Here is a 20,876-nt window from a genome sequence, read left to right as displayed (position 1 = left end):
AATAACGAGGTTCCAAAGAAGCAGTGAGGCGAGGTGTGGATACGCAAAGCCCACAGGTGGATGGAATAGCACTGATTTCTGCTTGTTTGTCCTCACCTGGTGACCTGGAGGGCCCTCGAGCTCGGCTTTTGTTCATCACTTTTTATTAAGGAATTTTAGCATCTTCCATCACGTGTAGTTCAATTTGACCGGTAAACCCTCAGCTGTTGCACAGCAGTTAACAGAGCAGCACATCTCGGTGCCTGGGGAGAAGTGATGAAAACCAAGTTACCAAAGCCACCTATCTGCTCCTAATTCAGCTTCTGCTGGGCTCCTTTATTAGGCAGTGTATAGAGAGACGCGTGTCCTATGAAGCATATAGCTTGCCTTTCTTGGAGTGAAGGGAAACAGGAAGGCAATTAATATTATATTTTCCAGATGGACTCACTAATAGATTGAAATATGCAGAGAAGGTTAAAAATGGGATCTGTACTAATATGGGACGTATATGTACTCCATGTCAAACAAGAGCACCTGGGATAAGCATTTTTTAACTAGCTAGTAGTTGTGTTCTAAATCTCTGCAAGCCTGATTCTGTGTTACTGATTTCTCAGAAGTTACCTTCACTACCAATTTCAAAGAGCAATTGAAGTGCTTGGTTATACCCTTGTATTAGAAGATATAAGAATCCCTTTAACTACCATTTTAACATCAGCCTTGAAGGCTTTCTAATTTATTCTTATCCTGTAATTACCAGCTGAAGCAGTGACAATCAAATCAGATGTTTTCTCAGGTCTCCTTATCCCGTACTTAATCCATTTCACTCCCTCCCTGCCCTTACAGGGCTGTTCCTTTTGCTATCTGTGCTGAGGATACCCGTGGTCCTCTTGTGCTTAACACAGTGATGCAATCAGAGTTCTAAAAGGATAGTTAGTAAAGAATAAGCAAGCTGTTCTAAACTTAGATTAACCCGAAGCTAGCAATGAAGTATCCTCCAGTTCCTTTGGTGACTGAGCTGACTTTGCCTGTTTTCTTTTGCCTTTCTTTGCCATATGTACTGACACTGATCATAGTAGTGATCTGGCTACGGCTCTTACTTAATGAAGGTAAGTTCTGCAGGTGATTGGATACATGCATCTGTAGAAAGGTTTTGTCTATTAACTTCATCTGTAAAACGTTCCGTAAGCTACTTTTGGCCTAATGCCTCTCATCACAGAGGGAAAATAAGTGTGGTTTTTGTTTGTTGGTTTTATACTGTGGCATACAGAAAATCAAATGATCACACTTTTCTATTGAAATGCTTATAAGAAGACTAACTCCTGCTAGCTGCTTTTTTTTTTTCAGAATTAATTCAATTTAAGAAGGATAAAAGTTAAATAACTTTTGTAGATTTCTATTTAAAAGAAATGGTTCCTAATAATTAGGCGTGGTTTCAAACACCAGCATTATAGTTCATCTTCTCTGTGTATTTCGGGGAGGGAGTGGATTTTGTTAGGGGAGCTGTTAAGGGATTCTCTTATTAATGCTGAGTTTGATTTAAAAACAACAACAACAACAACAACAAAAAACAATTTCTTAAAGGAGCAGGTTGTGCATTTTCATTTATTTACTTTGTATCTCTTTCAGCTCTGCCACTGTTCTTAATTCTAACATGTCAGTAACTAATAAGAAGCTTTGGTTTAGGCTAATAATAGGCTTGCTGATGTGCTCCTGGGCATAAAGCTTGGCTGGTTTTGTTAATCCTGGAACATAAGCAATTGCAGCCGAGGAATCAATCATAAGTTGATTCCAATCAGAAGCAGTAATTCTGCCTTTGAGGGACAACTGTAGGAAGGAAAATAAGAATAAAAGCTGACTTCAACAAGTCAGGTTCTTACTTAACGTTGAGGTACCAGTTCTATAACAGATCCTACAGGAGACAACCAAATGACTCCTTTGGACCCACAGGCAGCAGTGGAGCAGAAAGTATTCACCACAGCTGAGGCTTATATTTTAATCACCTTTCCTGTCCTGCCTTCATGTACGCATGCATTTTTTGACTCTCAACACCTATTTTTCAGTTTTAATGTACAAGTGATGCTAAGAGAAATCTCTGCTTGTTGCTAGCTGTTTCTCTATATATCCAAGTGCACTCTTGTGGATAACCAATGACAGTGACAAAAGAGTGTAGGCTCTATGGAGCTATGATCATGGTACAAACTACCCTGAGTAGCATAGGCACGGCTTACTTCTAATGTCTGAAAAGCAGAATAAAATGACCATGTGTATTGAGTAGGTCAAGGGTAGCTGTGCCTTGTTCTAACATTGAGTTTGGATGTCAATTTTTTTCCTGGACAGAGTAACTCTGAAATATTTTGATGCCTCTATTGATGTAAATTTCTTTCAGGTTACGTGCACTGCATTTACCTTTATAATACCAGGCCCTAGGATGACTGTTATTTGCATCAGGCTTCCGTGATCTAAATTCCCTTTCAATCAATAAGACTACATATATCACTAAACTTTGACATACTCTACCATTCTTAAGAAACCAAATAGAGCTATGCTCTTTTTCATGTCTTCTTGACTAACTGAGTCATATCCACTTATTTCATGCCACTCTACGCTAGGAACAAGTGGGGAATAAAACAAGTGCATAACTCAGCTTTACCTCTAATGTAGTTGATTAAAAATTAATTGGTTAAAATCAAACACTTGTATAAGCCTCTTGCTGCCTAGCTGGGATTGAAAATCCTTAATTCCAGGTGAAAGGGATTCAGAAGAATTTTATCCAGCTCTTAGATAGAACTACTAACTGTAATGTAACAGATTTCAAAATCTATTTCCAGAAGAGATGCCTCCTGCAGAAGAAACTAAGAAACAATCTCTGATTGCTGATGTGTCTCATTCTGAATCTAAATTTGAAGATGAACCAACAGATGATGAAAGCCAGGATGATACAGCAAGTACAGAATTTAAAGAGGACAAACAATCTAGTGGTCCTGTGGGACAACCAAGGCCCAAACCTGCTTATCTGAGTTCAAAGCCAAAAGCAAACTGCGAGCTCAGACAGCTGGTCCCAGAACCAAAGATAAAACCCTCCCACGTGGGAAGGAGTGTTCTCTGTAACATCATGATGGTGAGTGCATGACCAGACTATCTCTTTGCATATCTGTTGCTTTTGTCCTCAGCTCGTATTATTATTTTTTTCCATCTCTGCCTGAGATATCTTCAAGACTGTTCATTAACCAAGCAGAAACCAACAAGAGGTTTTCTCTCCCTGTCATCCCTATTTGGAATGATTTCTGTTGTATACCAACTAAGGTAGTACAAAATTGAACAGAATAACTACCATACGTATGAATAAGTGTGTGTGTGTATTATTAAGATGTGTATACATATTTGCAAAGCCTTTAAGAACTGCATGCAAATTCATACAGATCCCAAAAGATACGTCTGAAAGAGTGGAAGAGATTTGGGTTGTGTATGGCTTCTTTCCTTTCTATTTGCATACCCTGCTGCAGCAGGGGCTCAGAAGGGGAAAGCTAGTTCCTGCTGCCTCTGTCTCTGTTCTGTTCTCTCTACTTACATTGCATGGAATTTTGAATTGCAGCAACAGTTACCTGTGTTTACTTCTACCAACTTTGCTGGCTGCTTTGTTAAACTAGAATTGTTAAGGTCTGGTATTGTCTTAAATTGCTGTATCTGTTTGACTAGCACACCCTGAAGCTGACCTTTAGCATGGAACCAGGAATATCTCATGTTAAATGATCTTTGACATCACTAATACTAACAAGATAGAGCAAGGGCAGGTTGTAAGATTTTTTTTTTAATTATTATTTTTCCATTATTGGTACTCAAAAACTAGAAGAAAACATGCTAAGAATGAGCCTGGAATTGCCTAGGTTACCTTTTGGCTCTCCAAGAACTCTTTGTGTGTGCAAGCATTCACTCATTCAGAGCAGTCTGAAGAACTGGAGTTTAAACTTGTCCCTTGTAACATAAGACCCATAACACCAACAGACTTGTTGGTTGTGTTGGGTGGACGAGAGAAGGGATAACCACGTATGGTCTCGCATTATTTATATCCTACTGAAAACCAAACATCTTCCAAAAATGTGATTTCCATGGCAATTCTCTTCCCCTTTTCTTCACCAGCTGCTGTGCTCCATGCTTTGGTCTCTCATCTGGACTTTTCTCAGCCATTTGCTCCAGATCTGTAATGTCCTGAGGATTCGGCTTCTGCCATCCTCTCTGGTTGTCGATGTGGCTCGGCTTTGTGATTTGCTGCGTGGAAATGTTGTGAAAATCCTGGGCTCCCCGAGGCTACAAAGCAGACGGCTGTTAACTTCAATCTTGGGGATGAGATACAAGAAAACAGAACAGAGTGCGGTTCAGAGGACTGCCTCAAGGTAGAAATGAAGCTGGTAGTTCTATGACCATTAGTAGCAATCCTGTTCAGCATCAGTGAAAGCTACTCCAGCATGGCAGGGAGAGGTTAATTCTCTAATAAAGAAATGCAGTCAGGACTAAGCTGCTGCACTCAAGTCACAGCAGCTACTTTCCAAATAACCAGTATTGACTGGTTGTATGTTATTAAATGGACCACAGCAAGTAGTATCTCACACAGAGCTTGGAAGTGTACTCTGCTACTCTCCTACTGCAAAGTACAAATCACTTTCAGAGTGGCTAAACGCCCTTAGCCTGTATGGAGCTGCGCAGAATACACCCTTTTCAGCACACGAGGTTGGATTCCACTGCCAAAGACAGTCACTGCCAGCTCCGTGGGGCCACGAGGGGGTTCTGTCCCCTGAAGGTTCATGAGGGGCCGTTTGCCCATTGCTTTGATACACGCGTTGCACAACTCGTTTTAAAAGACGAGAAAATAGGGAGTCACAGCCCAGGAAGCACGCTGCCATTTGTCCCTGTTCCTGAGGTGAAGGAAACTCTCCACAGCCCTGCATGGGGAGACTGTGTAACGGTTCTGCTGCCTGTAATTACGAAGCACGCCTTGTTTGCGTTTGTCTTTCCCACAGCTGTCCACGCGTCCAAATATTTATGCAGGGCAGCATGCTTTTAAATAAAACTTGTTTGCTCGGTGTCTTTATACCCGCGGTCATTTATTTCGAGGAGATATATACGGATACGCTATTCAACAGCCGTTTGCTGAGCAAATCGCCTTTACACATCCGCAGAGCTGGGTACCGCACCGAGCAGCGCGGCCGGGCCAGGTGCGGGGGGAGCCGGGCGGCTCCGAGGGGGCGGGGCGGAGCCGCGGGTCGCGGCGGGGCTGAGCGCGCAGCTCGGAGGCGGCGGGCGCTGCGGTAACGCTGTGGGGAGCCGCGGCGGTGCGGGAGGGAGGGGCGGGGGCGGGGAGGGCGGCTGCTGCTTTCGTGCTTTTCTTTCTCCGTCTTTCCTCGCCTTGCCCGCTATTGTTTGCAGAGCGCGTCCGGGCGACGGAGAGAAGGGCGCCGGTTGGTGGTCTCGGTGTTTTGTTGTTTTTTTTTCTTTCCCTTTTCCACGCTGTCGCTGTGCGCGGAAGGGCAGCTCCCGAGCGCGGAGCCGCTGCGTGCAGGAGCTCGGCTCCCGCGGTGGGCTCTGCTCACAAAGGAGCCGCAATGTGCCGGGGCAGCCGCCAGCCCGCGGGGAAGGAGTTGAGAAACTGAGATGTGCAGGTAACCGGTGCCTGGATGTTACTGTTCGTGATGATGCGTTAAAGCCCGGGAACACCAAAATATGTGTTCGAGCAGTGTTTAGGCTGTGCAAATACTCTCGGAATAGCATTCTTGCGGCCGGGCCGCTGGCGCTCCCGGTGTCCCCGTAATAGCAGCGGCTCGGTGCCCGAGGAGCTGCCTGGGGAGGCTGGGGGCACTGCGGGAAACACCGCCCAGCTGAACGTGCGGGTGGAACCGTGCGGCTTCGGGGTGTGCAGCCTGCTGAAGGGAACGCGGCCGGTCACTTCTGGGGAGCGAGCTTGTTTTTTTTTTTCTGCACGGGGTGAATGGTGTGTGAGTGTGACACGGAGGTGGATCTGAGCATAGAGGTGGTTTGAACTCTGCAACACAGATGCTGCGGTTCCTCTCTGTTAATATGGTCTGTTTCTCCCAGGCAGGCTGCAGTGCCTGCCCCTGGGGCTTTGTGCGGTGTATGGAGCTCGCAATAGATGTGGTGTGATTCCTCAGCTCCCTCGTGGGCTGCACCTGAACGGCATGAATCCATGAATTTGTGCTTTGATTTCCCTGTGCGTTATGAGCAGAAGCTGCTTTCTGGGCATCAGCAGGAGTGCTACAGCACGCAGATTTGGGCAGCTGTAGAACTTCTTCCAGTGTTAGCTTGTTGGCAGTGCAAATAGAAACTTCTTTGAAATCAAGGCTCCTCTGTGCATTTGGGTTCAATTCACCCATAAGGGCTGTTCACTTGGGGCAGCATACTGTTTTGTATGCACCCAGCAGCCTCGGTCCTAGGGCACTCCTATTTACTCCCAAGTACGTACCTTCCTTAGCTGAAAGAGTGGCTCCCAAAGCCAAGGGAGGACTTCAGGCGCAGCAGTGCTGGCAGTTTCTTCTGACAGAGTTCCCTCTCTAGCTGTATTTCAGCAGTTTTTTCTGAGGCAAAGCCTCCAGGGAGCCAGAAGCCTGTGCTGCTGTATACCAGATGTAGGTGTGTTATGACCTTTTGCACATCACTTAATCTCCCCCTTTTTTTTTTTTTTTTTTTCTTCCTTCCTTCTTATTTGTAAAGCATTTACTTTACAGGCAAGTTGCAGAGGTGGGGTTGGATAAACATTCTTAAAACTCCATCAGGAAGCATTATGTGTTGAAAAACTTAGCAACCAGTTTTGCTCTCCTCTGAGCTTCAAAGTCTGGAGGAAACTGCCGAAAGACCCAGACTCTACTTTCATGTAAACTGAAGTGACATAATGTGTTTTGGTGGATCTACGTGACAAATGTGTCCAGAAAGCAGTATGTCAGAGCACTTAGGGGTAAGGCAGCTGGGTGCTGCACTTCTCCTGGAGGAGTCCTGGGGTGATTCAGCGGGCTGACATCTGCTATTGGTGCTGAGGAATTGGGGTTTGTGTGTCCAGCTGTGTGTTGGAAAACAGTGCTCAGGATTTGGCTCGTGCCCTAAGAAAGATGCAGCAGCAGCGCTGTGCTTGGGGTGCTCAGGAATTTATTTGAGGTTGTGTTTTTACCATTGAAAGGTGCAATCCAGAAATGTTGTTTTCCAGTGCTTGACATCAGTTGTCAAGGCATTTTAAATTGAAAGAGGTGATGGCCCAGCGTGCCATAAGGAAAGCTATTGCTCTCTGTGAGTACATGGGAGCGCTGAGATGCAGCCTGCACAAGTGGCTCCTTCACATGTCCCAGCTGGCCAAAGCCCTCCACGTCCTGCTCTCACTTCAGTACTGACCCTGCTTTAAGCAGGGTGGGGAAGGAGACGGTGACCCCTTGAGGATCCTTGTAGGAGTTATGATGGTTTGGGAGCTTGCTCTGGCTGGATGAGGAGGGAGGATTCTTTTTAAAATCCTTTAAGACTTGGAGGTTGCAACATAAGACTAAGGTTGAAATATATTCTGCCTTTTTACATCTTCTAGGCTCTTTGTTCAGTGAAACTCTTGCTTACTTGGGGAAGTTATGGCCCACATGCTTCTATTTGAGCAGTTGAAGTGCTGCATAAAAATGTCTCGGTCCTGACATAGGGTTTGAGCTTTCCTGTTGTGAATGTAAAACCATATGGTGTTGCTTCTTAATTGAAACCCGGTGGAGTTATTTTTAATCCTGTAACATGCTATATGAAATAGTCCTCATGCAGCTGACTTGAAAGGATTGCTTGTAATTAGATGTTCCTAATTGGTGTTCCTTTCTGTAATGCTGTTTCTTTCTAACAAAAGTGATTTTGATTTGTTAACTAAAAAAATAGCCTCCAGCTCACCAGTGCCAGGCAGGAGTGCGAGTTCTGCTTATCAGTGAAATATTAAATAAAACAAGGAAATGATAACTGAAAAAACTACCTATATATCAAATATGGCCTGTATGATTTACTCATTACGTTATGCCACATGCTTTAGGTAGAGGTCAGTAGCATGGTTAATCATGTGGATAAGTCCTTCCAGGTCTGTTGTGCATTGAAAAAGCTTGTCTGAACTCAGAACCCATTGCCGGAAAATGTAGGGCTCTAACTAGGTTTTAGGTTTGGATGTTTATAATACTTTCTGGTATTTGCTGTTTGGTAAGACCGTTAGGTCAGCTCGCAGGGGAGCGTGTTCTGTGATTGCAAAGAAGTTTGGAGAAAGAAATACAAAAGCTGATGTAGCTTAAAGCATATTCCCCAAAGCAGATTACTCCAAGAGTCTGGAATGTGTTGGTGGGAGGTTATTCAGTTTTAGTGAAATGTTGCTCTGTGCATGCAGGAGTTCTTCCCCTCCTAAATAATTGTTTCCATCTGTATTGCATATTCCACCGGTGCCTGGGCTGTTGAGGTCTGTGCAAAATCTGAGGCTCTTGTTAAAATGAGGGTCTTCGTCACTAAATCTTCTGAGTTAGCTATGTATGAGTGAAATGTTGTTATCACATGGGAAATTAGGAGGGCAGTCCTCACTGGGAGGCCTTTTGAAGTAAGCCATGTTCTGGTCTCTTTTTCACGTCCTCTTAAAGTTTTAGAGATTGAAGTTCTGGGACCCTCAAATCTTCTTGCATAATGCCTGGCAATGCTAATGTTAATTCACTGGTCTGAGTTAGTCATTTAGTTTTTATTTAACATGAAATTGTGTCCCTTTGTTATAACTGGAGATGTCCCAGACTGCTTGAATACTGTGGCTGCTGATCTGTGAGTTGTTCACCTGAACGTACACACTGCCATCCTATGGCAGAGCCCGGACATAGGAGATCATCCTGAATATGTTGTATAGCTGAGATCCAGCACTTTTGTAACGACTTGGCTGAGACCCAAGCACGTTTCTACTGCAGGAATTCCTATCTGTTGATTGTTGTAGAACTGAAGTGCTGATCTCTGTGTGCTTTTTGCCCTTGTGCAGAACGTGCCTCTTAGGATGATGGACTTGGATAGAAGTGGAGGGCTGCACCAACGTGTTACTGTTAGGTGTTTCAGAAAGGAAGTATTAAGGAGATGAGGAACACAAAGGCAGGGTCCTGTCTGACCATCACTCTCTTACTGTTCAATTCTAGCACAGTGAGCAGCCTGGGCATTGCTGGAGTAGTGACAGCAAGCTCCTGATCAAGTGGTTGTGTGTTGGGTTTTTTTGCTTTTTTTTTTTTTTTTTTTAACAGTTATCCCTGCCAGGTTATCCAATGCAGCACAAGAGACCATTATAACTACAAGCCAGTATGGTGACATACATGGTGAGTACTCATCGTTCCTTCAGCTGAGAGGCTGTATCCCATTTGCACTCTTCTCTCTGAAGCACCTGGTTTCTGACTTATTTGATGCCAATTAGCTGAGGTCAGGTAAGCGCCTGTTTCCTGGAGGAGGTGGCATGGCAGATGTCTTCATCTTCAGTTCTTGCTGAACCTTCACTGGGCTTCATCTGCCAAGGAGAGTGTCTGAAAAGTCTGCTTCCTTGGCTATCCTGTGGTGTGTGGTCTCTGGGATGGCTGAGCAGTGCCTGTTGCCTTGGTTTAAACCCCAGAGGGACTGCTGAATATAACTCGGGTTTCTTGAGTGTCTTGGGCCTAAGGCAAAGAGTAACACTCACAGCTGGGCATTCACACTGGGAAGTTGGTTCCCTTACATTGCTGCATAGGGTGACTTTATAGCACAGAAAGGTGGTTTCCCCGTTGGTGCAGTGGGGAGGGAGGCTGGTGTGATATTCAACAGAACATGCAGCTGGCTAAGGTCATATGTCTGAAGCTTTAATTTCTGCTTCATTGCAGGGCTAAAATAATTGAAAATATCCTTTATCATCCAGGAGGGGAGATGACTGTATGCATTGTGAAGGTGGTATCTGGCTCCTCTGCAGTGCAGGAGGAGTTAATGTAAGTTCTTGAGTGAACAGGAGCCTGTAGCTCTTGGTAGGACCATAGCAGGTGGCCAATATATAATGGAACTGGAAGGATATCCTCTTTTGGCAGCAAATAAATACAGCTTTGCTGATGAAAGTTGTTTTTCTCTGTCAAGGTAAAGCTCAGACAATGTTAATGTTTGAAAACAGCAGGACTAACACAGTGGAAGGAAATCCTTTCATGCCTCATAGCGGAAGGTAGGCATGATGCTGCAGTATATACATCCCTGCAGCTGATATGAGATACAGTTGTTTTGGTCAAATACTCTACGATCCTGGACTGACTCCAGCTTGTGCATAAGAAAGGTAAAAGTAGATAAAGGTGCCAGCTGTATTTAGATGGAGTATTTCCTTTGATTAGCAGGAGAGGAAGAATCTCTCCTGGGAGCATTTATCCTAACGCTATCCCTGATCCAAGAGTTGCAGAGTTCATTCACTCAGCACTTCCTACATTCTCTTGGCCAGTGTGAAGCAGGCATGGAGCTGCCGGATGTTTGCAGGCCAGGAAGAGTTTGGAGCAAGCACAGAGCTGTAAGGTCACTTGGGAGAGCTCAGGGCTTTTTTAAACACCAGGACGTGGTGGAATTATGTATCAGCTAGGAAAAAATATGAACCAGGATGCAAATGAAGAAGTGGAACCAAAGAGAATTTCTTGTTTAAGGGTTTTCTGTTAACTCTGTGCAATTTTGGCTTATGTTGCTAGTGTAAACAAAGCAGATGGCAGAGATGCTAGTCTTTGTGAAGGTTGAGAAGCTGCCACTTTGTTGCAAGCTGTGAGTCTATGAATGTCATTTAACCCTGTATTATTTCTGACATTAATACTGAGCCAAGTATCGTGGTTTGTTTAGACCTCTCCTATACAGGACAACTTACCATACGAATCAAACTTCCATGTCATAAGTTCTTTGGTTGAAAATCAAACAAGGACTCAGTCCCCTTTCAATAGACTGGTTAATTTCCTCATTAGTTGTTTCATTAATTCACAAAATCACTTATTTGTGTGTTTATGAGCAATTGGTTTCCTGCTCATGGTGAGAGCTCATCCTTGCTCCTCTGTTGTGGTTCAGTGCCCCTGCATCATGGTGGGTGTCCTGAGAGCCTTAGCCATGAGGATGCTGCAGGGTCTGCCCTGGGTGTGCTTGAAAGGCTTTTGGGGTAACCTGATGTATTTATACCTTCCAGTGTGGAAGCTGGGGCTCTACCATTCCTGTGAGTTGTTCCAGATAATTTTGAGGAGCTTCTGTGTTGTCAGAAAGTGCCCATCCCTTGCTTCTGCACAGCTGCAAGGGCGGTGTGCCTCATCTCATTGTGCTGAGCATCTGAGGAGTTCTCGTTTTAGGTTGGTGGTGCAGCTCCAGCACTGGTCAGGTTGAACTGTGGTGGCTGTGCACTGTGTGTTGGGCCACAGCCTGAACTGCGGGAGCAGCCATAGCCAAGAAATGCCTTTGTCAGAGAACGCCTGTTGTACGAAAGTTGGGTTGCTTAGACCAGCCTGGTTCCAATGCATAGTCTAGAGTGTCAGTTTGGTTATAACAGTCCATTGGATTTAGTAGAGCTGTGAGGTAATACATAGGTGCTACAGTTTATCTGCTTGTGTGTATGTCTTTAGATTCACCTTTATGAAATGTTTTTAGTTTTCAGCTCAACTGGAAGTCCAAATTGAATGTGTGATCCTTTAATTTGTTGGACTTGACGGTGTTTATTCAGTGGTTGATTTTATGATGTTGACTTTCTGCCTCTGGAATAGCACTGTATTGTTCTGAACTTGTACACTGCGTGTAAACTGAAGAATGAGAATTTATCTTGCACCAGCACTTGATGTTGATATGAGAGCTCTGATCTCTTCAGCCCTGCAGGCAGAGCAGTGAGTCTTTGTATGCCAGTACACAGCACATGGGGGGTTGTTTGTAGGCACTGTTGTGGTCTCCCACTGACCTTTGGGACGGTCAGTGTGCAGTTAACCTGCCCAAATCCTGCATTGCAAAGCTGTCTGCTAAGGTCTGCAGCAAGCTCTTCTATTCCCCTCACTGGTTCTAAAGTCCCAGATCATGTCTGCAGTCTTATGGTTTCCATGAAGACTCATGTAATTAAATTTGGTCATGAATATTTTGGAAAAACAAATCCACCCCTAATGAGCTAATGAAATCTTGACTACTAATAGTTCGGAAAGAGCTGCTAGCTGTGTTGTGAAATCAGTTTCAGCATTCCCAACAAGTCCTGCTCCAGCTGTTGCATCGTTTATAGAAGAAACTAGTACAGACAAGCTCCGTGCTGACTGCAGAGCGAGACTCTGGTGTAGCACAAATGGTGACAGCTGCCATTATTTTTTTTAACTTCTCCATTTCTAAAAAAGCATGCCAGTTCTGTTTCTGTCCCAGCTCTCTTCTAGACGACAATCAAGGAGGATGGCCATAAATATAAATCATGGGATGCTTCCGATCTCCTAGGGATCTGTTGAAGGGATGACAAAGTAGAAGAGAAGCCTGTTAGGATAAATGACGATGGCACTTCTAAGTACAAACACAACTGTTGCTTATGAGTCTAGTAATCGGCCCTTACTATTGTCTACTATTAAAAACATCTGCTCCTAGGCTGTATTAAATCTTATTTTGGAGATAACTGAGTAAGAAGGACCAGTAAAAATGCTGCTCCCTTTGAAAGAGCCGTATTGCTGTGTCCCCGCTGCCCTCAGCAGGGCTTGCAGTCGCTTGTTCTGCAAATGCAGGAAGCAACTCCTATGTCTCTGCACTGGGAGATGTTCCCAAACCAATGGGGAGAAGGTGGATGGCTCAGGCTGGTGCAAGTTCCAGCCCCACTGCATCTCAGGAGGCAGAAACCTGACAACATCATTTGCTCATTGGAGAGAGAACGCAAATAAGCAAAGGAGTGTTGATTAATTCCCAACAACATGCTCAGTATTTCTGTATCCTTCCTGTGGAGGAACCTCTGTGGGGGCCATTTTTCTCTAGATCTTTAGATCTTGAAACAGTTTGAAATACCTAGGTAAGTGGATTTAGTTTTTATTGAAATCATCCAACAAGACAAATTTCAGTAAGACAGGGTGGATTCAAATGTAGTATATAAAATAGTTTCAGCTAGTCTCACCCAATATAAAACATCTGAGCAGATGTAATGTGTTTAAAATACTAAACTAAATACTCTTCCACCCCCTCAAAAAGAGTAAGGAGCCAACAAAACCACACACGCATACACAAAAAGAAGACATAACTTGCTAAACTTCATTTATACTTTGTCCAGGCTTGGACCTGTAGAATTTTGCTCTTAGTCTAACCAACATAGCTGTGTAGCTATGATGGTATCACTCCCGTGTTATTTCTCCCATTGTTTTTCTGTCCTTGCTGAAACTCTTGCTTATCTGAGCTAAGCAATCAGTAGCTGCTGTTCAGCTGTCTCATAACCTTGGTAGCTCTAAAGCATTTGTGCTGATCATGGAGCCACGTGCATGACTTCTTTTCTAAGAGAGTGGATGCTTGGCATTTTTTGGGCAGTAACTTCTACGGGATGCCCAAAAACACACTGACTCATGGTGAGTTCAGCCCGTGGAGCCCATCCCACTGCCTGTGATTATGGTGAGGAAACAAACAGGGTGACGGCCCAGTGCATCACACTTCTGGACTGGGAACTGGGGCAGCAGCTGCGGATAGGAGCAGGATCAGAAATGAGCTATTTGTAGCTATTGCCCCATCCATTTACCCAAAGGGAAAGGGAAATCCAACTGTCAGAAATCAAAATGAGGTTTGTGAAATGGCTAGGGATGGACACTTTGGAATTTGAGCTCTTCCCTCTTCTTTTTCTGTGAAAATAAAGGAGGTGCAACGTGCTCACATCAGCCTCTGCCAGAGATGACGACGATGCTGGGCGAGCTCTGCCGTGGGAATCCAGTCCCTGAGAGCTGGGCTGACCCGGCAGGGCTGCCATTTGCTGTGGTGATTCATTGCAGCCAGCAAAGTCACAGCTGATCCTCTGCCCCTTCTGCCTCCCTCCATCACACCTTACACATGGTGCGTGGCACTCTGTCAGCTGGTTGCAGTGACTGCAGGCCCCCGTGCTTAGAGGAAGTGAACAAGCAGCCAGGTGGTCATTAGTGCAGGGCTGTACTGCCTGTCACTTTTCTGCCTTCAGCATCCACCAAGAAAGACATGGTTTTTGCAAGACCTGGCACCAGCAAGTGTTCAGGCGTGTGTTTGAGTAGGGAGATAAACAAGGTCATCCTCAGAAATCCGCTGTGGTTTCTAATTTTACCCAGTTGAAAATGCCCAGAAGGCAGAAAGATGTTCAATGTATGTCGGTAAGTAGGTCTTGGTTATTCATCAGAGTAAATGTTTTTTCTATTAAGAATAGCTGTTGTGTCTTAGCGCTTCCTTCCATTGTCACAGCTCTTCCTTGAGCAGTGGAAAGGTTTTGGGTGGTTTAAATTACATTTACGGTAGTAATTAGGTTTAAACCACTTTGCAGTTCACTGATTTAAATACACACGTGCATAAACAGTACTGGATCTTTTCCTCTTCCTTTTCTCCCCCAAGCCACGGCAGCACCAAGCAGACAGCAGGGCACTGCCTTCTGTTTGCCTTTTGCCTTTGTCCAGTGGCCACGAGCCCCAGGGCAAGGCAGTAAGCTGCATGCTAGTAATCATTTGGGTTTTGGTGTTTGCAGTGAGTCTTTTTTTTTTTTCCCCAATGTTTAAGTTTCTCACAACTAAATTATTATGCACCATTTAAATGTTTTTTTTTTCCTTTGAATTTTTTATTTTTTTAACATGAGATTAAAAACCATTTGCGTGTCTGCAGTCTCTGCATAGGATTCATCTGTTTGTGCTGTTTGCCCACCACCCAACATCCTAATCCTCTGTTACAACTCCTAGGCACAGTAAAGCTGATTATGTGCTCTGACACAGAGCTCGTGGCTCTCGTGTTCTGTTTTAAGCAGGGTCTGACCTGTATGCTGTCAGGTCTGAGCCATCCTCACCATGCGGGGCAGGGAGGGTCAATGGGTGATGCTGCACGTGGTGCTTTACCTCCATTCTTGCTGGATTGCTACAGGCACACCTGGGGGAGCTGGAGTTTCTTCCCAGCAGCATGACAAATTGAGTCTCGCACTGAAGGGCCTGAGAGCTGCAGTTTCTTGCTGGCTGTTGAGCCAGGAGGAGCCAGTTGGGTCTTGCAGGGCAGAGCAGAGAGCCCATGTGCCTGTTGCACTGTGTTGTGCCCCAGGCCATGGCCTGGGTGCTGCTTCCATGGCAGGCTGAGAGCAAGCTGGGGCCTGGGTAATCTCACTGCCTTGGTGACTCCAGAAGCTGTAATCTGTTAATCTTAATGGCTCCACGTGACGAGTAGGTAATGCAGTTTGAGTATTTTCTTGGTCTACGATGGTGTGGAAGGGGGTTCAAATTACTTTTGAGCTTTCTTAATATTCAGTATTCCTTGGAAATGAACCTTTCTGGAAGGAAAAAAGAGTTGGATGGAAGGGGTTTGAGCTACATTCAAATTCTGCACTCTACTCCAGATCGCAGTGCCATTCTCTTGCGTTCGATTTTCTAGCTAACAAATCACTTTGGGGATGCCTGGCAAATGAAATGCTGCCTCAAGGAGCTGAATGCAGGGCCGGGCCACTGTGCTCCATCCAACCCACAGCACTGCCACCGAGCTCTGCTGGGCTGTGTGCTGGTGCACTGACAGTCCCTGGGATGGCAGAAGGACCTGGAGCCTTTGGGTCTCCAGACATCACGTGTTTTGCCCAGCTGAAATTCCTCACTGTCTGAAAATGTGGGAAGTTATTTTACCTTCTCCTTTTTGGTCCTGAAATAAAATAAATAAATCAGGCTTCCTGAGCAAGTCAAGACACTTTGGTTTGGCAGGATCCATAGATACCTTCAGAAATAACTCATGCGCTGAAGCCGTGACGTTGGCAGTGCTGGGCTGGTAGCAGTGATTCATGTGAACAAAGCGAGTGCTGGGAGTGCTGGCGTGCCTCTTTGTCTCCGTATTTGAGAAAGATGATCTGGTCCCGGTTGGCCTGGCTCATCTCTAGTGACATCAGGAATCTCTCCTGGTGAACTGAAGCTCAAAACAGGAGTTGGGATATTTATCCTCAATTAGAGACTCGCTGTGCCTCTCTGTTCAATTCCTCCTCCTGGCCTCTCAAACCAGGAAATAAACTTGACGATTATTCCTCTGAAATGTCACAAATAACCAGGCTGGTATAAATATACACAAGGCTCCAAGTGGAGAACTGCTGTAGCATGCACCTCATTATCCAATTAGGCCTTACGTTTTCCGTAATGCTTGCTTACTGCTTTATATGAGTAATTAAATGTACTACTAAAGAATTCTGTTTTCATTCTGAATCCTTTAATTTCTGCCTTGCCTTGCAACAAGCCTGGCTGAATTATCGCTGTTGTTTTAGGAACCTGTGACGATGCAGCTAACTCATACCTGTGACTGTCTCAGTCTGTCTGAAAACCTAACAAAAAATCAAAGCAGCTGGCTGGAGTTAGCAAAGGAAATGGGATAAGAAGAAAAAGGGCTGAGGGATAAAAGAGAGGCAGTTATGGGCTGTTGTGCCCAGCTACCTCCAGACCTGGCAGCTTTTGTGTAACCAAGAAGGAACAACCTGAAACACAGCTGCTTGTTTTAGGGCAAGGTGTGCTTGGTGTGAAGCCTTCTGGAGCCAAATGTGCTCACAAATGTTTCTGGCTTTGCTGCTACTTGATCTCTTGTCTCTCAAAAGCTGGGCCATCTGTGGGGTCATGTGGAATCATGGATTATCTGAACTGGGAGGGACTCCTGAGAATCATCATCTCCAATTCCTGACTATAGAAGGAAATAAATACAAGAGTTAAACCATATATCTGAGAGCATTGTTCAAACGCTTTTCTTTACTCAGGAGACAATGTCCAACAGAATATGTCTATTTTGATGTATATACAGTGTCAGGTGTAGTCTACAGCAACTCTTGTCTCGTGTACTTGATTAAAAGCATGAGAACAGCTTTGAAGGCTTTTAGCATGTTAGTAAGGTATTAAGTGTTGGACGTGTTCTGATAACATGCTGCCTACGTGTAATTCAGAGCAACTGTGAAAGCTCATGGATGGGCTTTCTTTTTAAGTGTGGATTTCACAAGCTGAGAGTCTTCCAGGCTGATGGATTCAGTTGTTTATCTTGGTTTGGGCCATACATAGGAAAGCTACATGGATAACCCAGACTGTGAACCTGATCCCTGATGATACTCATTAGGAATGTAAGATAGAATGTAAATGCAAGGACTGTGGAACTGCTGGGGTAGCTCAGCTGTCTGGGATAATCCTCCCGTAAAATGAGTCTGTCTGAAGGGACGGGGGTGGATCTGATGGGATTTTGGGCAGTTGGGTTGTGTTACTTGTGGGACAAATAGGGTACATGCTTGCAAGGTGGGGTTCCAGTGGCTAGGCTAATGCCATGGCTGGGAGAAGGGCTGTATTAATGGGTAGGAAGAAACTGAGATTGCTTCTTTGCATGCTTTCATGAGGGATTGTCTCCAAAATAGCTGCTGCTGCCCTTTTAAGCCATCGCAGGCAAAGCAGGCTGACCCATAGATCCAGTCTTACCAGAGCATTGGAAACAAGTGCAGTTATTACCTGTGCCAAAGAAACTTTGCATGTCTTCGTTAAGGAAAATTTAAACAAATGACTTATTTGTAACTTGGACTTCAGGATGGAGAAGAATAAATGTTAAAGGAAAGGGAAGTTACAGGAATACTGTGAGAGGAGATTTGGTGGGGAGAATGGGAATAGTAGAGAGAGGATAAGACCTATTAGGTACAGCAGAGAGATGGGGGTGTGCTTGTCTTAACCCTCTGCTTGCTCACATACTGCTTGTTGGTGAGGTGCTAAAACAGGATGCCTTCTGTAGGTGTCATGGGTTTATGCTGCTCTTTCAATACCAGTGCCTTCCATAAATCTGTCTTATTCAGTGCCAAACGATGGCAGAGTATGCTGTATTTGCTTTTTTAATAAGAGCTCTTTTTTGTGGTTGTTGTTGCTCAGTGTTTTGTTTTGCTTTGCCGCCTCCTTCCCTCCCCATTCCCTGCCAGATACTTTGGTTTTTCTCCCGTCTCCAGAGAAGTAAGATTTTGAGGAGCAAATATACCAACTCCTCCTCCCCAGCACTGCCTGTGGGAGTTACTTTTTCGCAGAGCTGAGACTCGGTGATTATTGAGCAAGCTCTAGTTTGGAATAGCTTCTTGCTATTCTCCAGTCGTGCCGAGTGCTGGACGCTGGCCTTGTGCCTCGTCCTTCAGCTGTGTTCCAGGCAGGGAGCTCAGCCCTGGCGGGGCTGCCTTGAAGTCCCAGGTGTATTTACGGTGACTCCTGCTCCATCCTGGGGAGGGCGGATGGGGAGGGAGGAGAGGACGTGTGCAGGTACCCAATCAGCTGCACACCTGCCCGGTGACGAGGAGCAGCCCTTGGCAGTTGGTTGCGGGCTCCTTGGCTCGGCAGCGGCGCTTGGTGCGGTGCGGATGGGCTGACCGCCTCCCCCTTCCCACCGAATATGGACAAGCTCGGCAAGAGGGGCTCAGGGTTTGCCAGGACCCGCATCCCGCGGCCCCAGGTGGTGCTGCAGCCGATGCAGCCGGCATGCTGCTCCTGCAGGTACGGGCTTTGGGCTGGGGCACGGCTCTGTGCGTGTTCACTGCGTCCAGAAGGCAGGGGGGAGGTAAGGGCAGAGACCTGTGGCAGGGGAGATGGAAAGGGGGTAGATTTCCAGAAGCGACCTGGTTGTAATATTTTCTCTTAAACTGTGCTTCAACTGCCTTGATTGTGAAAATCGAATGTACTGAATTTTCCTGTTTTGTATAAACCTGATAGTTTTGTCCATCGGTGCCAGTGCAGCAAAGTGTGGGTGGGAGCTGCAGGAGTGTGTTTGTGTTGGGGGTAGTGCTGCAGGGGCTGCAGTGAACATCGTGTGCATCTTCTAAGGTGGCAGTGAAGGTGCCGTAGCAACATGTGTGCTTTAAAGCCTTTCTGGTGACTTAAAGAGCTGTGGGAAGGTCAGAACTGCTTAGTTACAAATAATCTGCAAAACTTGTGTGCTGAGAGGTACAACGACTGCAAACGGAATGACTTCACTTTACGAAGACCCTTCTCTCTGTGCTTACTGGACATCAGCTTTAAGACTGCATCTGAGGTCTGTTTGCATCGGTTTAAAAATTGGCCATGTTTCTGAATGTCTTTCTGGTGCACTAATGGACACGTGTTGGTTTTGTGTGAATGCAACTGCTGTACCCTCCTCTGTGTCCCTTTCTGGCTTCTCACTTTTCCTGGCCTGTTTTGGCTGTGGGTGTAGGAGCAAGAAAGGACGGCTTGATAAGATCCTGGGCAAAGTTTGTGATTAAGAAAAATAATAAATGTTAAGGGGAACAACATAGCAATAATGTAGTAAATTACTTAAATTTATCTATGCGTAAAAGAACTAAACTTACACTATTCCAGGGTTTCTTTCTCCTGTAACAACTTCAGTTCTATGCCAAACAAGCTGAATTTGTTCCAGTGTGTGTATACTGGTGCCAGAGTACCTCTGCAGTCAGATCTGAGGAGATGCAACAGCAGAACGCCCTGTTTGCTCACTAGATTTGACCAGGCCGTTTAACTTCTAACCAGTGGCACTTTGCATCCGTTCATCCAGCCTTAACAGCAAGTGAGATATGTCCCAAGCTTACCCACACTCCTGCAGTGGCACAGATGTGACATATGCCTGTACGATGAGGTGGTTGTGAAATGGCACACGGAACATCCTTGTGGTCTGATTAATTGCCTTTAACAACTATTTCAGCAGCAGTCACTGTGGGATGCTCACTGCTTTCCCAGTCAGAGAATATAGTGTTGTCACATCCCCAAAGATCTCCTGACAAAAGGCAGCTGCTGCCCCAGCATTGCCGGCTGGGTGCAGGCTTTGCAGGCTGTACCCAGCTTGTTGCTGCCGTGGGGGTTCCCTGCCCTCAGCAGCTGCTGCAGATCCACTCCCAGCTTGGCGGCTGTTCTTGGCAGGCTTGCTTTCTGCACAGCCAGCATTTCTTCCTCTCACTACTTGGCCTCCATTTAAGTGCTATTTATAGGTCATCAACGAGTGGAGCCTTTTCATGGCAGTGTAATAGCCAAGCAGTTCATCTTATGCATTATAACTCCTGTGAGAAATCCAAGTGAGGGCTTTGTATCTGATTTTCCTGTGTTCCAGCACCCCTAGGCCTCTTATGGACTAAGTGTAGCTCGATTCTCAACCCCTTGTTCTGTGCTGGCTGGCATCTTACTCTTGTCTTGTCAACATTAATGCAGTTGTAGGATGTTTAGGTAAATTTGTGCTTTTGTAAAAACTCCTTGTTTGAGTGAGTAATCTCAAAAACAAGTCGAGAATGTCGTTTATAAAGGATCCAGACATGCTCTGAAAGCTACTTGGCCACCATCCTGCTCTTCCCTGAATGTGGGAAGCTGAAGTGTACAGGTTGAGCATCTTGCCTAAAGTCACAGGTGACAGGAGTAAAGGAAGTACATCTCATCTGATGTAAGGCAGCAGACACGTGTTTTGAGGATGGCTTTGGTAACTGGGAGGCACTGACTCATTGGAGCCTTGCTGAAGTCCCTGACACTGCAGGGATGTGACAGACAAGTCACTAACGGGCATGAGTAGCTTCTTAGTTAATGAATTTCACGTAAATGTACAACAGATCAGTCCAAAATGGCATTGAGCACTGTAGTGCTGCTAGCTGTTGTTCTGCCCGTGCCCATTTCTGTCGGCAGGATGTCCATGCAATGAAATCCTTTCCTGTTTGGGGCACCTTGCTGAGCAGGGAAAGTGAGCAGGGACCACTATAAGATCTTATGGGAGACAAAAAACTGAGGGCACGACTT

The 20,876-nt window shown here is 45.4% G+C and overlaps 2 protein-coding genes across 8 annotated transcripts in view; both read left to right on the top strand.

The window, feature by feature from the left end:
• Positions 1 to 63: 63 nt before the first annotated feature.
• LOC109370745 (uncharacterized) lies at positions 64 to 5,065 on the top strand. The gene is given in 4 exon segments (XM_019622173.2): positions 64 to 1,085; positions 2,808 to 3,097; positions 4,117 to 4,343; positions 4,345 to 5,065. Coding segments are annotated over 4 exon segments (726 nt in total). The 5' UTR covers positions 64 to 961; the 3' UTR covers positions 4,430 to 5,065.
• ARHGAP40 (Rho GTPase activating protein 40) overlaps positions 4,921 to 20,876 on the top strand; it is a 38,749-nt gene continuing 22,793 nt past the window's right edge. Inside the window, exon 1 of one of the 7 annotated variants that reach the window (XM_085241353.1) lies at positions 4,921 to 5,189. In XM_085241353.1, coding sequence (XP_085097479.1) covers positions 4,921 to 5,189 — 269 coding nt within the window. Of the gene's footprint in view, positions 5,190 to 5,330; positions 5,634 to 9,216; positions 9,318 to 9,876; positions 9,951 to 14,169; positions 14,286 to 18,140; positions 18,624 to 19,075; positions 19,159 to 20,876 lie in introns of those variants that run through there. The other 6 variants (XM_085241357.1, XM_085241358.1, XM_085241355.1 and 3 more) reach the window with 6 other exon arrangements.

This window comes from Meleagris gallopavo, chromosome 22 (assembly GCF_905368555.1).
Source record: "Meleagris gallopavo chromosome 22, MGAL_WU_HG_1.1, whole genome shotgun sequence".
NCBI lineage: Eukaryota > Metazoa > Chordata > Aves > Galliformes > Phasianidae > Meleagris > Meleagris gallopavo.
This window is presented reverse-complemented; position numbering and strand designations above follow the sequence as displayed.